The sequence below is a fragment of the Amphiura filiformis genome, chromosome 2 (genome assembly GCF_039555335.1).
Source record: "Amphiura filiformis chromosome 2, Afil_fr2py, whole genome shotgun sequence".
Classification (NCBI taxonomy): Eukaryota; Metazoa; Echinodermata; class Ophiuroidea; order Amphilepidida; family Amphiuridae; genus Amphiura; species Amphiura filiformis.
In genome coordinates, this window is record NC_092629.1 from 16,497,819 (window position 1) to 16,523,075 (window position 25,257).

At 38.4% G+C, this 25,257-nt stretch overlaps 2 protein-coding genes across 2 annotated transcripts in view; both read right to left on the minus strand.

Annotated features, from left to right (window-relative positions):
* The window catches only part of LOC140138564 (gamma-aminobutyric acid type B receptor subunit 1-like), a 44,619-nt gene extending 37,679 nt beyond the window's left edge, over positions 1-6,940 (minus strand). The window contains exon 1 of the mRNA XM_072160378.1: positions 6,538-6,940. Within this exon, the coding sequence (XP_072016479.1) occupies positions 6,538-6,876 (339 nt within the window). The 5' untranslated portion in view covers positions 6,877-6,940. The remainder of the gene's footprint in view (positions 1-6,537) is intronic.
* Positions 6,941-9,746: 2,806 nt separating this feature from the next.
* LOC140138580 (gamma-aminobutyric acid type B receptor subunit 2-like) overlaps positions 9,747-25,257 on the minus strand; it is a 36,550-nt gene continuing 21,039 nt past the window's right edge. The window contains exons 13-17 of the mRNA XM_072160379.1: positions 23,420-23,542; positions 21,464-21,646; positions 20,664-20,852; positions 19,967-20,110; positions 9,747-10,043 (exon numbers count right to left, since the gene is read on the minus strand). Of these exons, the coding sequence (XP_072016480.1) occupies positions 9,903-10,043; positions 19,967-20,110; positions 20,664-20,852; positions 21,464-21,646; positions 23,420-23,542 (780 nt within the window). The 3' untranslated portion in view covers positions 9,747-9,902. The remainder of the gene's footprint in view (positions 10,044-19,966; positions 20,111-20,663; positions 20,853-21,463; positions 21,647-23,419; positions 23,543-25,257) is intronic.

Consider the following 25,257-nt stretch of genomic DNA (forward strand, 5'->3'; position numbering starts at 1 on the left):
ATCAAATAGATAAGACTCAAACCAGGCTGTTGACCTAACACCCCATCTCAAACAGTTTGTTACACAGGATTTTATAGTAATATCTAGTAAAACCATCCCAGTATAGAAGCCAGTAGCAGTTTTGGATATGTTATTTCAAAATGTTTCTCAGAGATTGAGATTTAAAAGAGCCACTTTTTTAAATGGTGCACAAATTATTAAAATCCGTTCACGCGTCAATGAGATAATTGAGATTTTACAAATAGACCCATTTTTGGACAATTCCAATGAGGGGCAATACACATACTTAGCAAGACTGAGAGTTTATTAATTCATTTCTTTCTTCCATTCTAAGCTACAATGCAGCACATTATGTGTATTGCCCCAGTGGAATTGTCCAAAAATGGGTATTGTACAATCCCAATTATCTCAGTGATGCGTGAACAGAATTTATTGAATTGGTTCACCATTTTACAGAAGAAATGTCATGGTTCTTGCATCTACAAAAATGTTTTGATTTTACTGCCGACATTTTAAGTTATGTTCCCTAATCCACAGGGCCTATTTTTATTGTACTGAGACACCCTGTATATTGTAATAACAGTTTATGATAAAGCAAAAGGAATACAGGCCTAACCATAACGCATTAATTAATTCCAACAGACCTGCTACCATGACAACTGGGTTTCCTAATTCAGGTTCCTTCATGTGTTTGTCAGTATCCATGACATAGCAATCATTACATTATCATGATATATAGTCCATAATGCCAATTAAGTCAAATATAATTAACAAAAATATGGTAATAAAATGCAAGCATAAAATATTATTCAGTATGTTATAATATTTTTGTACAATATTTGCACATCAAAAACAGCAGACATGGACAAAAAGTAATTTTGAGACATTTTCCTCCAATCATATATTTCAGTATTGAGGCAAGCTGCTGGGATATTTGAGTAAAATACTGTAAACATGCTAAACATATTAGTATAAAATATTTTCTCATAGTACAAAATGCTCCCCTCCCTCCCAGTTTTAGAACGGCCCCCGGGATAGTTTGCTGCAGGAGCGTAGCCAGGTGCGGGGGCAACCGCCCTTTCCCCAAATCTTTAGAGAATTTAAATACAAGGTAGTTCCCACGGCAACGGCCTTTTATGCTCAGTTTTAAATTTCCCAGTAAAAGTAAGCAAATTTCCCAGTAAAATTGACAAAACATGGGTGTAGATGACCAAAAGGGTCAATTTTTGGCCAAAATGACCAAAATCACTGCAAACGTACATTTATGCCTTCTTATAAATTTCAAGATGTCATAGGTTAAAAGCCAAAGGTCACAGAACAAATAATTGACTTTTAGATCCAAATATCCATCTTAATAAATTGATACACATTTGATGACGTATAAGTAAATTTTCAAAACAAAATGTAGGTCACAAATCACCAAAAATGGCCCTGTCACCCATAAATCACAAATATATGTGATGCGATCAAGCCAAATCAGTCGGAACTCGGAAATATTGATTTTGAGATATAGCCAGTCAAAGGAAATTTTTCCTTTTGTTTCCTCTTGTTTTGGAAACTCTTTAATTGCTCATATCTTTGGAACTGGTTGTTCAATTTCAATTGGGTTTTCTGCAAAATCCAGCTTTGTAAATGCTTCTTACTATTCTATAGGAAACTGAAAATTTGTTATTGCCGAGATCCGACTGATTTTACTTGATCGCATCACATATTGAATTACATAATGATTTTGTTCATACTGAATATAAATGTGTCATGTGTTCCGCATACCAAATAAAGTTTCTACTCCAGTTAGCTTGAATGAAATAGTGACAAATGTGACATTTTGGGGGTAATAAATGACAAAAATCCATAAATAGCGTAACCATGGAAACGGTATAGAACGCGCGGGTTACCAATTTGCCAACATAGCGGGAAATATTTTAAAGACTCAGACTGCTGAACATTTTGATATATGATTTTTCCATTTGAAAATCTGTCCAACGACGCGAAATTTTTATGGGGCTTGCTCCTATGCTGTTAATTAAGGGCGGGTATGGGCAAACTTAGTGTACAGGTAACGTGAAAGGGGAAGCGATGAATTATCCCAAATCACAGTGGCAGGTGGTAACTGAGCCACCGAGTGCGCATATGTATTTCCAAAATTTGATATTTTTGCTGATATTTCAAAAAAAGCGACATGCAAAAGACAAATCTTTGGGCACACACTTTGTTATTGTTAATACAGTTCTTTTCCACATACCTTCGTTACCATTCGCTTTGGTGATTCACAAATATTATAGATAGGCTATTGTGACTGCAATATGGCGTTTTCAATGCGGTTTTTTTAAAACTTACTATGAAATTAACGCTGATATTTGGACATGCTCCTTTTAGAATTTTATGTCTGATCGTCGGCTTTTGCAGACAACATAATGCAGATTGGCTCAGGATAGATGTCACATTCCTCTACATGTATGTGGGTCCCTTTACTATATAATTACTTTGAATTAATTGTAAAACATCAAAATCTTCGTCTGGAAACAGGGTTCCTGGCTGAGTTCGGAACAGCTGTGGTCTTCGGTGCCGTATGAATATCTCGTAAAAAGAGTACGACTATAGCGAGTGTGTTTATATTTCCCGCTTGAAAGCTTGCGTCTACGTCTATACTATACTGCTTTGGATACGTTGGTTGATCATTATTATGATTTAGACCAAGGATATACCAAACTGTTATCAAACCTGTATTGTGATTGGGACCTACGTGTGGTATCTCTTTGTATAATGTCCTGCTATTCTGCAAGCCGGCCAATGACTCGCCTTGTTATAGGGTTGATTGGGTCCCGTGATCTGTTATAAATACAGTTTACGACTGAGTTGTTTAGGACCTGGTCAATACATAATCATACAGGGAATAAGTGGTTTGACTACTGCAGTGTTTTTAGATGTTGGCAGTCCTTGGTGGCTGTGATACCGTTGCCACATTTGTAGGTTGCGAGGGGTATACAAATTGGACAGAATTTATGACCAGATCATTTCAAAATGGCAACCTACAAGTGTGGTAACGTCATCACAGCCTCCAAGGACTGCCCACATCTAGAAACACTACAGTCATTGCAGAGTGAACAAAGGTTCCTGGTAGGAACTGAAGTATATCTAGTGAGTACTTTCATTTCTATTGAATCTGACTTATGCACATATCAAATGCAACCCCGGCCCCTGGGGACCCGGGGATGGTCCGGGACTTGACATCATGTGACCCGGGATTTGACTCAAAATGTATCCCGGGGGGAGCCGGGTGTTGGCCGGGACTGGTATAAGACTTGACGACGGCCAAAACCCCGGGAAAGTGGGCCGGGACTTTACCCGAGCCGGGCCGGGATTATGTCGTAACTTACCCGGGGCTTTCCAACCAGTAAAATGGGCCGTGGTTTGCTAGTAAGGATGTCCACATTTATGGGTCAGGGATTCCTATCACTTGGCCGTACTTGAGCCGTGGATGTATATTAATAATCCACTTAGTCACCACATTAATAATGTTACTGTTCATATAAATCCATTCCAAAAACAAAATCTTGGCTGTTGTTTCCAAATTTTGCCATAGTAGTTCATGTATCTGCTATTTTAACCAGACCACACTGGCTTCTTGACATGCACGTTCAAACGAGAGCCTGCTATACGCTTATTTATGCCAAATGTATTGGTTTTTATTTTTTTAAGCTTTAACCACCCGCGAAGAGTAAAGTTTTAAATTATTAGGCCTAAACTTAAAAACAAAACTGACCGTGATAATAAAATATTGCCGTTATTACCCAAAATGACAACCTCGTGAGCAAACAAAATATTAATAACTAGTGTGCCAAAAATTTGATAGATGGTCATTTGATTTTAAACAAGACACAAGGTAGGCCAATTTGGATGGGGTATGGGTTTTTACAGAATAGCCTCATTATAATTATTGAAGTTGCATTTTGGATTGACATAAAAAAATGTTGATGTTTTAATCATATAAACCTACATGTATGCCCTATATCAATACGACATTCCTGGTTTATTCCCGACATTTTCCAACCCGCCATTCATGCCTCGTAATATATTGAGAACAAGCATGCATATTAAATATAGCACTTGATGGCACACAGGGATCCCCCTCTTGTCCCGTTCCCCTGCCACTGTAAAGCATGAAAAATACACGAACTGACTACGGGAAAGTCGGGTGACTGGGGTCCGACATTGATATATGTAACGTAAAATTCCTTCGACGGTGTGCTCGTCCGAAAATGAGTCATTAGACATAATAGACGTTAGTCCGAAAGTGGAAACAGTAGGCCTATATCTGAGAATTACGCTGCTCTGCACTAGTGACGAGAATCTAGATAGCATAATTTCGCGTTATCGTTTTTAGATGTTCCGCAACAAGGTGAGTAACTGACGCATTTGCAATGGAACACAGATGTTGGCCTATATTTGAAGCGTTTGAATCCTCCCAGCATGTCCAGAGCTCGGCAGTCCATTTAGTGAAGACATACATGAATACCGAATTTTGAGCCCGCGATATTAAAACCATATGTAGATCCAGGCCTATATCCGATGCTCAGGGCCGGGAACTTGGGCCGAGGAATACCCGGGGTTTGCATCAGTTTGCCTCGGATATTCGCCCCGGGGGGCCGGGGAGTGGCTGAGAGTTGTGCCCGGGTGGGTCCGGGACTGGCCAGGTGTTTACCCGGGACTTGAACTTTTAAACCCCAAATCCACGGCCCACGACCCGGCCATCCCCGGGTCCCCAGGGGCCGGGGATGCATTTGATATGTGCATTATTTACCTTGAAAACTTGATTGATGGATCAATTGATAACCATTTCACATACCAGTGTTTATGGAACGTCTATTTGAATAGCATGATCGTACATTAGATAAATATCAGTATTAATTTATTCTACATCAATATAAAGGATTACTATCAAACTTCTCACAGCTAATAGTAAGTTGGCTTAGTGGTAATGCACTGAGTCTCACAACCAGGAGGTCCTGGATCGATTCCCAGCTCTGCCTTTTTCATTTCCAGGCTGGGAAAACTTTCAATTTCCGAACTGATAACTTATTTGGCGCGCATGATCTGAGCTAGTCCGTTTCTGATGGCCGTGTCTCTTACAGGCACACACACCCCTGGAATCCAAAGCAGGTTCCTACCCTCTTTACATCCTTTATGTTATTTCATAGGTCAAATCCTTAATATGTATAACTCCACATAACCATTGTTATGTAAAGTTTAACCAACAAACAACCATGTTCCCTTTTTACCCTAGTGAAGTGTACTATTTTACACAACATTGCTTATGTCTTTTCTAAGAGTGTACTACTGTGTTAAATTTTGACGGATTCTCATAATTTATCACTTTTAACTTTTAATATGATTGGGCTATTTGTTCTTGATATCGTGTCATATCGTACCCACAAATATGACCAAATCGTGTAACAAATGTAAAACAATAATGACATTTGTAAATCCAGATTTCCCAAAATTCCAAAAATTGAATGCAATTTCTGCCATTGGTAAGGTTGCTGGTAAGGATAATGGTTCACCCCGTTTAGCGTTCAAGTTCAACGAATGGACACCCTAAAATAAGCCAAAAAATTAAGGTACCAGTTATGTTTACCTCCTGTAATCCTAAACAAAGACAGATATGTCATAATTGGAACCAGCAGCCAATAGCTGCATCTTTTAGCTCGAATTTAAGACCTCATTCGTTGAAATTGTTCACGGCGATCCCAAAACCCAAGGAAGATACCAATTTAAAAGTTGCATTTGCTGCATTAAATGCCCTATTGATTTGTACACAAAGCGTTCGTGAACAAGAGAAGTAGCGCTGCGCTTCCATTGATTAGCACGTTAAAACTAGGTTCGTGCTTTCATTGATTAGAACACAAAAGTGCAACTTTTGATTTCGTTTCTTCATTAGCTTTTAGATCACCGTTTCTTTAATTCTCAACTAATTTCAACAAATAAGGTCTTAAATCAGAGCTAAAGAGTACAGGGATTGACTGCTTGTTTTAATTCTGACATATTTGTCTTTATTTAGGATATACGGGTGAACATTACCTGGTACCTTAATTCTTTGGCTTACTGTAGAATGAATGTATGAGGGTTTGAGTGCTTTTACCAAATGGGTCAATAAATTATAGCCACATATCGTCAAACTACATCACAACTTCACAGAGTTAAACGAAATAAAGGAGTTAATTTTTATTGGCAAACAATTCAATAAGTAAGTCACGTGAAAACTATGTAACACCATGATATAACTATGGACACCAAATAAGAAATGTTTTTAGTTGATATGATTTTCATATGAAATTTCTGTACGGGACCAAGTTTTAAAAAGGGAGCAGCTGGGAGCAGAGATGTGGGATTTTTTAAACTTGCTGCTTTCTTTCCATTGGTGTTGGACCGTTTTCAGTTGATTTACCCCTACAAGTAAGCTACTGCTTGCCTCCGTGGGATATGACTACCGTAAGTAACTAGGCCATCATGTCCCTATCTTTTTCATCTCCGACTCACCTGTGTGTCATTCCACACCATTTTGAGATCGTATTCAGGTAAGATGTCTGATCTGGCATTTATATGATCCAGCGCCATCTCTACTGCTGGTAAAATCCCACTGGAATCCCATACACCACTAAGTGAAAAGAACCCGCCAAGATAAATTGGAATTTTGCAATCACTTGTGATGTTGTCTGCAATTCCTCTATTGGTGTATCTGTTTGTCTCTGATTTAGAAGCATTGGATAATATTGCCTGCGTTGTCACTTGAATACCATCAGGAACATCAGTGTGTGTACCGAATGCAAAGCTGACCGATAAAAACAGTATACAATCTAACAGTTCTCCTGTTTTCATTGTCAATGTTGTTATGTTACGCAGGATGTCATCAATCAGAAAACAAAATGCTGTACATACAAATGTGAAAACAACTCAATTCTCTTCCATCAGAAGGATTTCTGCTTATCGTACTCAAACATGAATTCAATAACAAGTTGCTTCAAGCGCAGTGAACATCGCACTGGTGATGTACGAGCCGTATATCACTATCTGGGTATTGATCATGCAGAGCCAGGCATGCAGAGCATCAAACATGATATAACTAAACGCCTCCAAATGAATCTAATGCATTTGCCAGTACCATGGTAAAATCCTTGAGGGTGCACTACCTCTTTGCACGGTTGTTTGATGTGATCATTTATTAATCTAACAAAACACATGATGCAGTCATGTCTACAGTAGAATTCATCTCGACCTTTGCAGGACTTAACCCCATTAAAAGCTATTAAACCAAGATAACACTCATTGAAACAGCTCAACTGATTAAATCGGATCTTCTCTGGTTGTGCACAAGTGTCTGTTTTCATGTGCGATATCGCAATAAAGCTGGTATTATAGCTTCAGTTGGGTAACCGATTATAAAGGAAACGAAAGGAAACAATGGTATGTGTACCTTTGTTCACGAAATGAGACAATGGCGTGCTTTTTGTAAACCAGCATTCTTGCGGATCATGCGGTCCAGCAAAACCATATTATCAATTGGGACAATGCCAAAATTCTTTGTAAGGAAGATGATGCCAATACAAGAAGAATTAATGAATCCATTTGGATCAGGAGACGAGGTCCGAACGTCATGAACAGAGACGAGGGGGCCCACTTCCTTAGTCACGTGTATGATCCTCTCCTGGCTGATAAAACACCCTCTTCAGTCGGGATACGTCCAACCGGAAGTATGGATCTGCAACCATCATTCTGATGATGCCTATCGACCATGATAGGCGAAACCGTCAAACAGTGAGTTTACTTTTGGTTTTGTTTCAATGAAATCTTCTATAATATTTTTAATTGAATTTAGCCAAATAATATGAGTTATACATTTTATGATAAAAAGTTTTTTTGATAATTCCCTAGTCATTAAGTAGTCTGTTTGCTGATGTTCTAATATCATTTTACTAATGTCTACCCCTTGTAGATGCAAACAAGATTTTAGATAAATAGCGCCATCATTGTTCAACTTTTCTTAAAAATGACTCAGTTTTGCATGCTATCAAACAGCCATGTTTGGAACGCATGGCAAAGAAGAGTGACCCCAAGAATCACATCTTAGACGTAGTGCCTCACAGGTAGAATCCGACCACAGCTAAAAGCACCTTCTGTTTCTTAAAATAATGTATGTGCTATTTACTGCTAAGGCCTAAAAAACTGCAATGCCCTTAGAGCCCCAAAGCAGGATCGGTCCGTTGGTTTACTTTTTATATCGATATTTTCCAATACACGAAAATCAGGGTTTTCTGCCACACTAAGCAAAACAAATTGATATGTTTTTATGACGTTAAAACTATTAGGTGTATTTCCCCCCCCCAATTTTTTCTTATTGTGTTCAAATTTTATTCTTATTCATTTGATACCCCCCCCCCCTGTGGGTCAAACTAGAAACCACTGACCCACCATAAAACCCTTAACCAACCATATTAGCCATTGCCACACCATGACACCCCATGACCATCATGATACCCCTTGACCAACCATGACAGCTACTTTCTCTCCCTCTCCGTGATACCTCTTGACCCACCATGACACCATTTGACCCACCATGACACCTACCATGATACCCCATTGACCCATTCAGACATCCCTTGAACCAGTTTGACACCACTTGACGCACCCTGATAGTCGACACCCCTTGACACACCAAGACATCCTCTTGAAATTTCATATCTATATATTTTAGTCATTAATAGGTTAGCATCTTTCATTTAAATCAGAACATGCCAACCCCATGAAGAACATGGTCCATAAGGACACCACATTGTCTCCAGTAGCCATATACTTTTCGCAATCATGCAATTTTTGACATCGCCATTGGATTAACACATAATCATGAAATCTTCACAAACAATTCTAAATTTGTTTTCGTCCATCTACCAAAGGCTCACACAAAAACATATCAAAAGTCCCCAAAAATCTAAGTAGAGGAACAGTGCCTAATTTGCATAAATCCAAAATGGGCGCTTATGCAGGGTGTGAAATTTTCAAAATTGGTCAAATCTTGCTCAAAACCACACCAATGTATTTCTCCTGTAATAAGGATTCAGAAAAAAAGCATAGGTTGACCTATCTCCAATGAACACTTCTTGAGTTATAGGGAAAGGTCAAATGGCAAAATTTGGATTCTAAAGGGGGACAAAATTGAAAAATTCTCTGATTTTGATCAAAAATGGTCTCATATTGTTCCGCTTGCAAAAACATTGAATAAAAAAAGAATATTTTGCCATATCTCATGTGCTTTGTTACCTTAATAACACGGCATTTCGCGTATTTTTTGGGTATCGCCGAATGGATCTAGAAGTGTCTAGTAAAAATAAGAGAATGAATACTTAAGTTTATATATTTATTCTGCAATTCACTGCTCATTTACTCATTTCCCTGCTCATTTCCTCAAATCATTGTTCATTGAATCATGGCCATGATCATTTGCCCAATTCACCTTCACTGACTCATTTCCCCGCTCATTTGTTCACTTCACTGCTCATTGACTCATTTCCCGGCTCATTCATCCATTTCCCTGCTTATCGACCGAGAGCTTCAATGTTTCGATCGTAAAATTATTTACTATGATTTATGCATCAATTATTGATTGATCGCTTGATTATTGATTTATCGATTGCAAGTGCTCTTTGTCCTCATGCATATTCAAAACATAGCTAGAGTCTAGTTTACCAATCATTTGCTGAAGCCCTTGCATCGGGCCATGGAAAAAATCCCAAAGCAAAATATTATACACTTGATTTGTTCGGAGTGACCTTTCTTTTTCTTGCTCTTTTTCTTCAATTCAGCTTCTTTCCATTTTCTTAATATATGTCAGCATGCTAAAATAAAGTTTCTCAGATTGGCGTGACTTTGCTTGATCCTGGTTCTATCTGGACCCAAGCCCGTGTCTGGCCTGACCGACTGGTTAAACAAGCATCGATGACGCCTTCCGAAGGAGGGCGTACTTCTTTCAGACGTTTGACTTCATATTCCACCTGTAATCACAAGATATAACATACAATATCTTTAACATCAAACGTGATATTTTCTGATATAATTTGACGCGAGCGCTGATAAAACGCCGCTAGCGTGGGTGGGGCACTGTACGCCAAGCACACTCCACTCCATCCACAATTACTAGAATAAAATCAACATTGCAATAATACAACCGTACAGTTCCTCGAGAGATTCTGAACGTGAAATCAAAAAGGTACAGGTACATTCGTCATTTAAAAAGTTCTACCTCCATTTTCACATCTCTGTTTACGTGCCAAGATAAAGGGTAAAAGAGTGAAAAATTAGTGAAATTATGACTTTTGACTCTTTTTGCCATGGAAAGTATTCCATACATGTGGTGCTTAAATCCATTTTTGCAATTCTTGAACTTTCTGGTAACTATTTGGTATTCATAACCTCATTAATATACGCGATACATGCGATCCAATCATTTATATTTATTTGGCATAACGCAAACGCTGAACGCGGTCAAGAATAAACAACAGTGGACCTCCACGCCGTCAGCGTAAATATTAGTAACCTCTGCGCGCGCCGTGTTGTGCGTCGAACAAATTGCGAGAGCGCTGGCCGCCGTATTTGGATTGCGCGCTACCATATTTGCACAGATTGTGATACGCACTTCTGTTATTGGTCGTTCTGTTTTAGCCTGATCGATTTTTGAAAAGGCAAAACGTAAAAGTTGGTTTATTTTTGAGTAAAATTGTGTGATATTTTGTGAAGTGAAGAGATGAAAGTGACGGTTATGAATGAGGTTAATAACTTTGCATCGGTAATATGTCGGGCATTGTGAAAAATCTAAACATTTTGCCAAAAATGTTTAGATTTTTCACAATGCCCTCCAAATAACCGATGCAAAGTTATTAACCTCTAAATAACACTGAGAGTAGACATAACAAAATAATTATCATTTATCGAGCGAACCAGATTGTTACCTCAAGATTTAAGAAAGATTTTGGCACAGTATGAACGCATTTACTTGTGTCAGGTACCGTGCTAAGTTGACCGCTGGAAAGTGCAATAGGCAAATGAGAAGGTATTTTCAATATGTAAATATTTTGTTCCTATTTGAGCTCCTTGACATGCCTTGGGACTTCAAAACAAAATAAACATGTTTTATAAGAGACGAAAACATCGAAGGGTTAAACAGACCCACAAATGTTAGTGAAATTTGCCAGATTTCGACTAGACTACGTTTAAGGTTAAATACCACTAATAGGCCTGGGCGATACATTGAAATACGATGAGGAACTACGAAAAGACTGCATTAAAATCGCTGAAATTGATCAAGTTATATAGCCAAAAAAATACTTTTTAGAGTTTGATGCTTCAAAATGGTACATTTTCTCTCATTATATGACATTTTTGATGTAATAGTACCAAAATTCATACGCACGGCTTCGGTTTTTAGTAAATAGTCGCCCTATCATATTGTAACTTTCAGCTTCGAGGGCGCACTGTCATTTTAAGGTGTTTACGGTTCAGTGCGTTAAAACAAGAAAAGTCTCAGGTCAACCTATGTTGAATTTTTGACCATTTGGCATCTAAATCATATAGTTTCACCTGATATTGGTGGCATTGAACTGTGAGAGTTCTGAATATGAGAAAATTTCACCCGAAATTAGGCATTTTCCCATTGAAACCCATGTAATACATAATTAGTGGTATTTAACCTTAAGGGTAATTGGTAATTACGTCCTTTTGTAAGCAATGGATGCATCTTGACGTGGAAATAAGATGAACAGTTTGTTTATAACCTTGTACATACTTACAAAATACAAAAATTGTGCATACGATCTATTTGATTTTAATTTAACTTATGAACCAATTAACACAACTTGAACCAACAAGTGCTCACCCGACCGAAGTCAACAACCTATGGAAAGGGTTCAATGTGAATTCTATTCTGAACATGTATCGGTTTTTTGTAAAATAAATCTGTAATGATTTGCACATACAGGGTGTCCCAGAAAAAATTACTGAGTGAATAAAATTGAACGTAAGTAGAGAACTAGACATCAAAATCAAAAAATGTAAAATGTATCGCATAGCCTATTTTCTTGTGCATCAGGTACGAAAATTTTATTTGATTCGGTTGAATGGTTGCGAAGAAATTAACAATTACATAATGCGCGCATCAATGCAGTTCATTCCAAGTTTGATGCTTTTTTCATACTCGCTCGCCGCTTCCTAAAGTCTGTGTATCTCATTAAATTTAGTCCACATTATTTATTCGACAGTGTTCATGCTTTCACTGAAGATGAATAACCGTTTGATTTCTGCAATTGGAAGCTTTCCAACTTTAATTCTTTATGTTGTGCAAATGTTATATTTAAACTTTCCAAAGAACGTGTGATTTTTGATACCATGCAACATTAATGTTGAAGTTTTAAAAGATTAAAACTTTGCATTATAATTTCTTGGAAATATTCCAAAAACATTTTTAATGTGTATGAGAATTTTTTAAAGCTATAGATGGAATTCTTTATGCAACATTCATATCAACATTAACGAAAAAAGATATTTTACGAGTACCGAACATCATCTTATATGCAAGCTTTCATTTTCAATATCGTGCAGGTTTTCAAATTTGAACAAAACCTAATTAAATGTTTTGCAAGAAACAGATTATTTAAAAAGAACGAAAAGGATTTCACGGTACAAAATATGAAGCCCATTGACAGTTAACCACTAGTGCGCATTGTGTTGAATGATCTTTCCTCAAACTTGGAATGAAGTGAACTGACGCATGGGGATGTATTCGCTCATTTCATTGCAATCAGTCAACCGATTCCAGTAAAATTTGCGTATTTGATGCAGAATAAGATGGGCTACACACAGATATTTAGATTGTTTGATTTTGATGTCTATTTCTCGACAGACACCCTGTAGATGAGCAACCTTTTTAATCAACATTAGCCTTTCTTTTCAGACCGTTTCCGACGTACCAAATCTACAGGGTGTCCCAAAAAAAGAGGCCCCTCATTGCGCCCTCCTTTTCTCCTATTTCTGAAAAGTTCATTAAATATTTTTTGGATGTAAAGAAACCTTTAATCGTTAGCTTTAATAAACCAAAACAATTATTTCAATCGGCTCACAACTTTTGAAGATATGCCCTTTTGAATAAATGTACCCGTTTTTCACTCTGTCCACGGATAGCAAACAGAGTGGTTGGGATGGCTCATCATGCTCATGCTGTGGAATGGCCTGTACGATCACCAGACCTCACACCACTTGATTTTTTCCCTTTGTGGCAAAATCCTAGATATTCGCAAACGTATTACTGAATGCTTTCGCAAGTATCCGGCGCACAAGGATGGTACGCAACGCAATTGATGCAATGAGGACCAGGGCTGAAACCTGTATTCGCCAAGGAGGCAACCAGGTAGAGGGCAGAGCAGCACAGTAAACTCACTTCAGAAGAACTAAAGACAAACCAAACAGCCTTTTAGGGCTACCCTTTATCCTAAAAAGAGAAATGACTTATGTTGTAAATAAAAAAAAGAAAGCAAGAAACAACAAAGTAAGAAAGTAAGAAACATAATAAAACAAAAAGGCATATAAATAACCAAGAAAAAATAAGTAATTGCAAGTAAAGCAAAAGAAATCCCATTCGGCATCCATTTTACCCACAAATTAATGACACTATTAACAAAATCCATTGCCCATAAACACACCGGTAAAACCCATTCCATAAATAAAGTTATTTTATAAAGTTATCATTGAGGAATGTTTGATATTCATGCATGGTATGTGTACTCCTTTTCAATCTTTGAAGTAGCAAAACCTTCTCCGTGGACAGAGTGAAAAACGGGTACATTTCTTTAAAAGAGCATATCTTCAAAAGTTGTGAGCCGATTGATATAATTGTTTTAGTTTATTAAAGCTAACGACTCAAGGTTTTTTTACATACCAAACTATATTTGATCAACTTTTCAGAAATAGGAGAAAAAGAGGGCGCAATGAGGGGCCTCTTTTTTTTGGGACACCCTGTATATTCGCATCAAACAACAAAACTTTTATTTAGTAACCAAGATTTAAAAGTATAATCATGAGTAATTTCCTGGATAACAGAGATGGGACAATGAAGGTAGTACTTTTGAATGACCCTCGTAGTATATTCCAAACAATGTTTTGTGCGTTTTTCGTATCTCTGAGACCTACAGATTAAGAGTATAAGTAATGACATTGTGGCACACTTGACCCTTTTGAAATAAACTACCCGATAAGGTTCAAAGGGGTCAAATATTATTCGGTCTCAATATTGTTTTTTTTTCTGAATGTAGCATATAACAGTACGACAGCAACTTCGTGACCTCTTTTGTTCGACAGAAAATTTATACGGGTTGGTGAACACGGGTTACGTAACACAATGTTGAAATTTTAGCCGGCAAACGCTTTTTATCAAAAATAGAAGACACGGGTCGTATATTGTTCCATTTATGTACCCTGACCACAGATAAGATATCAAACATTTGTGTAAAGCAACAAATAACGTGTAAAAGTTGAATTAAATGGAAAAAAAGAAGCTTGAACATGTCCAAAGTAGCTCGGAAAATGCACGAACACAAAAATGTTCATATTATATTATCAAGCAAGAAAAAGCGCCGGAATCAAAAATGGGTGTCATGTTATAGAATAACTAAAGTTAGCTTGCCTGAAAATTTCATGATTTTTGGTTGGGGTATATTTCTAGTCGCATATTGAACATGTTGAAATGTTTATCTTTGTGCGTGACTACTGTCACGCCATATATTGTACGGCCGATGTTTTACCTGCAAAGAAACTTTCATTGTCAATTGTCCATTGTTGGTTATTTAACTTGAAAATAATACTCCCAACGTTCAAACAATTTTAAAAGTCAGCATAAAGGTTTGTGTTACATTATTTGGACGGTGTTAATTCATTCCAGAAATAAAATACACGAGTGAGCCACTGAGTGGGAATAACATTGCTATTATTGTCACCGAATTAATCATATCTCTGGTATGGCTTAGTGGTAAATACATGTATTTGGAAGTTCGATCTTGGTTCGAACCCCGCAAGCACCTCTCTTTGATTTTTGATTTGATTTTAACTCATATTTTTAAATCCTAGTTTTCATATTTTTATTAAAGCCATAATATACGATTTCGGGCAAATTTGAAGTTTTGTTATTCCAAAAATTATAACAATATTTATAATATTAGTAAATAATTGTCAGGAAGGTTTTCACGTTACATTTGAAGCAGAAGTAGCGAGATAAAAATGAAAGAAAACGCTTAATATCTTGACCGCTTAACTGTGGTGTTCTATGGGGATTAGTCTTAATAAGACATCAAAGTTAGTTGCTCTATCTAGACAACGAACTTGGCTGATTCCAATTAGGTGTAATCCGAAGTGTAAGTTGGACATTGTGTAAAATTTACAAATATGCCAAAATATTAGGTTTGAAATTCGTGCATCTCATGATTTGATATGTATGCATAAAAGCTCATAAAATATGTTGCCGATAGGGGAGGGGTCTGTCTAGTCCAATTAAAAAATCGTGAAAATATGTGTTGACGTTCCTTTCTTTGATAGGCCTATATATATTCTTGAACTTTTAAAAATTACGTAAGTTTGACATGCTTTATTTGATTATTTCATATTGAAAGCTACTGAACTTAAATGCATTTTTTTAAAAGATATGAACTCGAATGTAGGATTAGGCTTAAACATGAACAAGAAATAAATCATGAAAAAAGTGGGCCTTCAAGCTGACATTCATTAGGCCTATATTATTAAAGACAAAAGGAGAGGAAAAAAGAAAAGAAAAACGAACTGAAAAATTCCACATCATCGATAAGAAAACATGGGAATCGAACTCTCAACCTTCCGCACTGCACACCTTCGCTCTGTCCACTAAGCCATCGCAACTTGTTCGGGCAAAGGGTATTCGTTTGCTATCTTATTTCTCGTTCAACATGTTCAAGGATCTCACTCAATAACAATCTTTTCAAAACTGCTTGTACTTCAGCAGTACAGTAGGCTACTCGGGTCAAGTGGTTTGGGTTCATTGCCCAGATCACGTGTCCCGAGTAGCGGTACGTCTTCCAGTACTACGCCAACTCAGTGCTGAAGAAGTGACCTCGGATGAGGCACGAAAATTCCACTCGTAAGTGAAACTTTACATTGCTTGTGTGAATCAGTTTTAAATTGTTCTACATTATGTCTACGCCACAGCAGTCAAAATTACATTCCCGTCTCGAAAGCGAACATGGCCGGATGGCGACAAAACTAGTCAGACGTATGGAATTTCTGGAAAGAAAATCGGCCAGATTCAGGAACCACCTTCATTTTACTTTACATTGCAAACACCACGGTGTCACCCCGGCGAGTCTCAAATTGAAATCATCAGTGAAAGGTATAACAGCGGAAAGGATTTTACAAAGGGCTCAACATCAATTAGTAGGGGAACGGATCAGACAGATCTATGCTACGCTAAATAACATCAAACAACAAATCGCGGACATAGATGAACAGTTGTTTACTGAGTTGCCTATGGAGACGTACTCGGAAGTCAAAGATTGGGTCGCGCATGCGCACAAAGCTGAATGGGACAAGTGCAGATCACGTCAACAAACCAAATTTGCTCGCTTGTCATCGAGTGATAAACAAACCAAAACACGGGATAAAAACCGCCCGATTGTTCCAGTTAACCAGCAGGAGCATAAGGAAGTAACAGATAGATGGGTGATTAATAAGTCAGACAAAGAACTTACGGAATCGGAGTTGTCAGTGCTTCAAAAGGGACTCAACTACGCGGTAAGTCCATCTAAAATCCCGGTAGTCGAATTCATCACCGGTGTTGAATCGGCGACCAAATTGATAGGGCACGATTCGGACGAGGCGTCACGCTTGAGACTCGATTGTGTGGACATTCTAGAACATGCGAAGGTCCCTGACAGTAATATTTCCAAAGAGGAAAGAGCAGCTCTTCGTGATCTGAAATCTGACAATAATATCATGATCCTCCCTGCCGACAAGGGGAGGGCTACTGTGGTAATGAACAAAACCTCGTACCAAGACAAAGCCAATGAACTTTTAGCTGATAAGAACACGTATGAACTCATTAAGAAAGACCCCACTGCCAAGTACAAAAATCTCTTGGTGGATCAACTCAAAGTCCTCAAAGACGAGGAGTGGATTGACTTTAAGTTGTACAGACAGCTGTACCCCACCACGGCTGTTGTACCCAAGTTCTATGGCCTTCCTAAGGTCCATAAACCTTCGTGCCCACTTAGACCGATAGTGGCGAGTCGCGGTTCTATTACGTATGACACTGCTAAATTTGTGGCCAACATCCTGTCCCCCCTTGTTGGCAAATCTGAAAGACATCTGCAGAACAGTGAGGACTTGGTCAACAAGATGTCTAAATTCACTCTCGGTCCCGAGGAATGCCTTGTGTCCTTTGATGTCACAGCCCTCTTCACGTGCGTTCCGGTGGATGAAAGTTTAGTGATTGTTAAGGACTTGTTAACAGCGGACACCACCCTAGAGTCCAGAACTGATCTTAGCCCGCAGCAAGTTACTGACCTTCTGAGCACCTGTCTTAAAACCACTTACTTCGTTTACAACGAGAAGTTTTATGTTCAACGCGAGGGTGCGGCGATGGGCTCCCCCGTGAGCCCGATCATTGCGAATCTCTTCATGGAGAACTTTGAAGAGAAGGCTCTTCAATCGTGTGCTAATCCCCCCAAATACTGGGGGCGCTATGTCGATGACATTATGGTGATTATGGACAAAGCTGAGGTAGATACGTTCACTCAACACCTGAACTCTGTGCACCCATCCATCAAATTCACGGTTGAACTTGAAAGCAACAATGCACTCGCGATGCTTGACACCCTCATCACTCGCGCTCCTGACGGTAAGCTGGTCTTCAGTGTCTACCGCAAAAGTACCCACACCGACCAGTACTTAAATTTCTCCAGTCACCAGCCATTGGAACACAAGCTAGGAGTGATTAGAACTCTGACTCACCGCGCTAAAACTTTGTCATCTGACAGCACTCTTCTTGAAAAAGAATTAGATCATGTCAAGAAATCACTGTCCATATGCGGATACACCAAATGGACCTGGACTGCGCCGAGTAGTAGGAAACGGGACCCCAAACCTCGTAGGAGTGACACCCCCACCAAAGGTCACGTCTCGTTACCCTACGTACAAGGTGTGACGGAAGCGATTAACAGAAAAATCAGGAGTGCTGGTGTAACTGTTCATGTCAAACCCTCGAACACCATCAGGAGCATGGTGGTGTCGCCCAAGGACAAAGTAAAGACATTGGACCGTACGGGGTCCATCTATCAAATTCAGTGTAAAGACTGTCCATCACAATATATAGGTGAGACTGAAAGAGCTCTCGGAAAAAGGGTTTCCGAACATAAAAGAGAGCCCTCGCCGGTTGGAGGACATATAAAGCTGCCAGACACTCCTTTGACCCTGGTGAGGTCAAGGTGTTGGACAGCGATTCCAGGTGGTTTCAGCGAGGGGTGAAGGAAGCAGTGTACATCGCAACCTCCGAACCAGACCTCAATAAAGATCAGGGACGCCACCCCCTACCAGCCGCCTACAAGAGGCTACTCGGGTCAAGTGGTTTGGGTTCATTGCCCAGATCACGTGTCCCGAGTAGCGGTACGTCTTCCAGTACTACGCCAACTCAGTGCTGAAGAAGTGACCTCGGATGAGGCACGAAAATTCCACTCGTAAGTGAAATTTTACATTGCTTGTGTGCATCAGTTTTAAATTGTTCTACATTATGCTTGTACTTCAGTTAAGTGAGATGATACTACCTTCTTTGACGACTACAATATTTTGTTACACAATAGAGTATTTTGCATTTATAAAATATATAACAATAGAGGTTTTTAATTGCTATATTAATCAATATAACATGTATAATAGACAGCGCCGACTGGGATCCATTTCGTGAAGCATCGTGACACTTGCAACGTGCGCTTACGACACGAGGACTCAAAGAACGCAACTTTTCAACCTACGACTAGGTTATCATGGTTATTCCACCGCTCATTTTCGCTGAAATTTTAATACTAGCTGTGGTTAATTAATGTTTATCATAACAGAAAAGCATTAGACCGGCGTTTCCTCAAAGATGTAGATATAACCATTTTAATGATCGTGACATGCATTTTCTCTCATTTTTTAGGCTACTTCGCGCACCAAAAACATTCATTTTTTCCACAATAATTCAACATTTAGACCTTATTCTTTGCCTTATACTCATGTTTCATATCTTATCTATGGGCTCAATATGGAAATGAAGGAGAAACGACTCGTGTATTCCATTTTTTGATGTTTTCTGAAAAACCGTATTTGCCACCTGATTTTCAACATTGCGTTACGTAACAGCAGAGGTCACGCCGGTAAAAATTACCGGAAGTGAGCTAAGTTGCTGTCGTACTGATAACTCAGAAGTTATGTGCCACAACTGGTCAAGGGTCAATTTCCATGTTGCACAGGATCAAAAATAGTATTAAAAAAAAGTAGATCCGATTTTCGTGAAAGTTGTGGCAAATTGTTCATGCCATATAAAGAGAATTGTGGGTTGAAACAAAATGTGGGGTTTTATTTTAAGCCAAACTATCCCAGGAAAACGTAGTAATAACATTCAATAACTAGCTGCAAAACATTCTAACATGATATTATGATATTATAGGCTTAGGGTTGACCAAATAAAAATATTTCCCGAAATAAATATTTCACAATAACATTATGGCAACATTTAAAAAATATTGTTGTAGTGTTTTTTCATATAAAACCTTTCAAGAATATTTTCCTGACCTTTATATAATCGACATAAAGGAAAATATAAAAAACGTTTTGACCAAACCTGAAGCTTTATGGATGTAAGTGTAATACTCACCTCGGCCAATTTCTGCTTAAGTGCGTTATTTTCTTCCTGAAGAGCTGCTACCTGACCCTGGCTGTTCACCTTATTGCACGATTGGATCGTGTTACCCGTGGTTATCGTTGGTGGACCGTCTGGGTATTTGTAGACTGAAATGATCTGAAATGATTTAATAGCAAATCACTAAAATCAAATCAAATCAATGATCATATTGTTTTTACACTTATACTGGCAATAGCTGTTACTATCGGTCAGTAGCATAACCCAGTGGTGTAATGTCCCATTTTCACAATAGTATACAAATTAAAACAACAATTGCCCTGGCAAATTCCTTTTTAGCCAAAATTGTACGCGCTTCGTCACTGGTCCATAAATTTTTAAAAAAATCACTTTCTTTTGGGGCTAAAATAACCTGAAGTTGAACTTTGTGAAATAATTGAGCGATCTTGCAATTCCTTGGGCAAGGAGTTATAATTACCGATTCTCGGGGAGCTGATTCTGGCTGCGATGGTTGATCGTGGCTTGCATAAGGTGTGCGCTTCTTAGCTGCACGTTCATGAACGTTTGTAACTGTTATGGTCTTGGGCCATGGAATTCCTGTTAAGTGTGCTGAGGCGTGTGGTTTATGCCTGCATGTGCGTAACGCACAATTTAAAAATCACTGCGCTTTTTTCGTTTTGTTTTATAGGGAAAGGCGAAAATTAGAACCTACCTTTGGAACAAATACTATTATCAATGTTATCGTTGTACAAAATAGCAGAACACAACTGGTAAAGATATAGAGTATGGCTGGATCATTATTAATGACGAAACTGACGGATACCCCAATGGTACATAGAACTATCACGTTATACACACTAATGCCGATAAGCTTGCTGTCATTCAATGCAGATATGGTCACCTAGCAAATGATAATAATAATAGTGATGATATAATGATAATGAATTATTAATGATACTACGAACGGTTACGTGCGGTTCATACGCGCAGATTTTCCATTGAAATCATCGCATTGTGTGAGATTGACCATATTAAAAAGAGGTTGCGATTTTAAAACAAACGGCTACATGTAACGCCAAAAAGACGGTACTACGGCACGCGACTAATTTTCCATACAAAAAAAGTATCATTTCAAAAATCATGATACATGCATGTATTAGTTCTTAATCAACAGAAATAGTTGCCTTTTTAGCAACCATAATATTCAGGTAGCAATGGAATAAAATCAATTTTAACCGGCATTTTTTGTCCTGATTTATAGACCAAATCAAATGCATGCTGAATTGGAATAAACATGGGGCCCGTGCATTAGCCATAGACCGCAAAATATCTTGTTAGTCGCTGTTCCTTGCCAGACGTGTTGGTCTCGGTCCCAGTCGGCTTGTGCTCCTTCGTGACGAAGAGCATAATCCAGCTTGGAACCGAGACTAGCGGTATGTACGCATGTACGCACATACAGCGTAAGGTGCATGAAACATTCATAACCTCTCTAATAACGTTGCAAACACATACCTGCCGCGTTTCCCAAGCCAGAAACGCCCCAAATATCAGCAATAAAGCTTTATAGCTGTATAATGTTGCCAACCAGTAGATTTGGTGCTTACAAGAACAGTATTCGTAGTATGGTACCAGTCGCTGATTTGGTACTTGTGGGTCGTCCTGTGTGTAAGAGGTGCATGGGATATAATTAGTAGACTGGCTCCAAGAGGCTCATTGTCGCACGAAATCAGCTTTCCATAGACTTTACAAACTTGTGGTCGCGTTTCTGGCCATAACTCGATTTACCTTTTATTTTGAAATAAATATTTCATATCATCTTAATCATAACTAGTGCTCTGAAGGGCAGGCGGAAACCCTGAATTTTCCTGGATCGGACCGAGCCGAGACGGGGTCAAAGATCCATGGTTGACTATTTTTATTCCTGAAACTTTTATGGTAGTTTGAAAAGCTAAAATCCAGGAGTTTCTGGAGGCGCTGTCATGCCCTCTTTGCGTAATCCAATGTCCAATGTGTTTGGTTTGCTCAGCGCTCTACTAAAGTGTAGGTATTACTCATTCATATTCATTGAAGAGCAATCGCGCGCCCGATTTATCTTCAGTTATGAAACAGTCTTCTTGGGGCAACAAGCATAATAGCCAAATGGTTTGTTTAAAACCTAAGGAGATGACAAAACTACCTAAAATAGGGACGGCACGGTTGTTTGATGGGATCATTTATTAGTTTTTCAAACAAAACATCATGTACAACCAAATTTTAGGCCTGAACAGCTAAATGTGATATTATGCTAATGTATACATATGCTTTTGAGTCATTTTCAACTTTAATGTTTCCTCTTTTACAAAATTATTCACTTTTATAGCATTTTTATAGCTTTTTCGGATATAAAATGTATCCATTAATGACAAAATTGGTGGCGCTATTTAGTTACTGGAAATTACTCTTTCAAGATTTTAATACAAACAACTCCTTTTATTGTTTGATAAAAAAATTCCTTGTTGCTTGTTTCACCTATTCCAGCTGTTTTAATGGCAGTATTAATCACCTACCCCTTGCAAATAAAGAAATATGATTTAGGATAAATAGCGCCATCTATATAGTTTGCATTTAGTTAATAATGAAGCCAATTCTATATACATCAAACAACCGTAACGGGGACCGTGACCTCTCAAAGATATACGATTCTATACTAGGAAAAAATTGGTACATAGGATCAGACAGTCAACATTGCTGGTGACAATGCAGAGTTCTCTTAATTACGATAAAAAAGTCATCGCAGTTGAACAGTTTTAAATTAGATATGAAAACTACGCAGACTCTGTCCGAATCAAATATATTAGATATTATACTAAATAATGGTGGATATTATTTATCAAAATTCATTATACAGTATATAGAATTGATATCTGCCTCAATGCTAATTGGTACCAGCCTGGGCGCAGCGGTTCCAAATTTGACTCCCCCTTAGGCGGTAAAACATATTGAAGACTGGCCAGAGTGGGGTGGTGGGACTAAGACGCCGATTTGTGTTCCCATACTTGAACAGCACTAAAGGGGGTACTACACCTATTTTTGGATTTTTCTCAAAAGTTATAGCGCATTGGGGACAAGTAAGATATGTATATTATAGGGGCAAGGACTACAACTACTGCACTGGAAATTTTATTTCAGCACAGACAACAGTTGTGGAGTTACAGTCAAAAATGAGGAAAACCAATATTTGATCAATAAATCAATAACTACTTGCTTTGAGGTGCTGAATTTTCAGTACAGTAGTTGTAGTCCTTGCCCCTATAATATACATATCTTACTTTGGAGAAAAATTTAAAAAGAGGCATAAAATTGGCCAGGGGTGTAGTACCCCCTTAAAGATTTATCGATAATTATTTACCATTTGAAGGAGAAAAAATCAATCAATCAATCAATCAATCATCTTATTCTGCATCAATCAAATTTATCCGTCGAACTTACAATTTCATACAGTTCACGCGTGTTGACTTTCATCGGGTCGATTATATGCCACACGGCAAGAACACAGACATCAATAAGTAATAACACGAAAACAATGAGGAATAGCTGCTGGTCTTTTATTATCTGTAATGTCAACATGAAAAGTATCGGGATTTTTCCTTGTCTTAGTAAGCAGTTCTGTAGCACAAACTCATATTTATTACTAAACTCCTCAATAAAAGTTTGGAAAGTTTTTTCAAGCATCTAAATTATATCTCAGATTATTTGTGACATGTTTATATCATGTTATATATCAATAGATAGCTACTTTATTCCTCTTTACAATGACACCACGTTTGAAACAATCACCTTTTTCACGCCAGAGTACACGTCTTGTGAATGTAGTGGGGTCTCAAACTGAATGTGCCAAATTTACCATTATTCTGTACTGTGCAGCAAGCTGTGCAATCCCATATCTTCACAATCTGGGACCTAATGCAATCCTTCAAGATGACAACGCTCGCCCCCACAGAGCCAGAGTAGTCAACGACTACCTACAGTATATGGGAGTAGAGAGAATGGAATAGCCTGCCATCGGCCCAGACCTCAACCCGATTGAACACTTGGTCATGATGTGCGTGCCAGAGTAGCCAATGCAACCACATTGAATGACCTGCGACGAATCCTGGTTGAAGAATGGATACCATTCCACAGCAACATGTGACCAGGCTGGTGAGCAGCATGAGGAGGAGGTGCCGCCTGTCTGTTGTGACTGCATATGATTTTCCACCCGCTATTGAGGTTAGTGACTATATAGTATTGTTTGAGCACAGAATACTGGTCAATTTGGCACATTCTGTTTGATATCCCACTACATTCACAAGAGGTGTAATCAGCCGTGAAAAAAGTGATCGTTTCAAATGTGGTGTCATTGCAAAGGACAATAAAGTAGCAAACAAAACAAAACAAAACAAAATAAATAAAATTGAGACAAAATTGTACATCCAAGTATTCATTAAGTTAATAGTAAACAAATTCAAGCATGGTTAGTGGCTGGAAAAATATGCCTTTTAATATAAATAAGGAGAACGATATGGGGGCACTGCTGCATAATTTCGCCATTGACCACAAAGTCTTCTATTCTTGACCACTAGACACTTAACACTGTCAAGTACGTGTGAAACTTACTTTGTTTAAGGTAAGATTGCACTTGGAATATTCGAAAAAATATATTTGAAAGAAAACATGAAAAACTGTCTGTTCTAAAATCGTTAACGATAACCACGGAAGTTCATTTTACGCGATACGAACTTGATACGGGCGAACATAGCAACAGGACCGGATTTACCATAGGGCCAGATGGGCCCGGGCCCAGGGCCCCATTTTTTCAATTGGCCTGTGCAGTGTGCATCTTCTATTTTAGCTGATAAACGCCAAAATAGCATACAAAAATTTGCAAAATTTTGCCCGCTTTGTGCGCACTGGCCTATAATATAGCAAAATCAACTTCAATTGGGGCTAAATTAGTCTAAAATTGATTTTTTTTTGCGCGCGCAAATGTCCTAGTAAGATCTAAAAAACTTGCCACTTGAGTGCACATGCCTTCCTCACGGTGCGTTTGGGGCCTCCAAATTTTGGCCTGGCCCAGGGCCCCCAAAGAGGTAAATCCGGCCCTGCATAGCAAAAGTGGTCCGGGCGATTAAGTAAAATCGGGCATTTATTTCTGTTAGCCAAGACATCACAGATTCCATTGCATATAACATTGTTGCAATGATCTCTTTTATTTTATCTAAAAAGCAAAAATGGAATTGATAATCATGAAAGTCAATTTTACCAGATGCAAGTAAATTGAACATAGC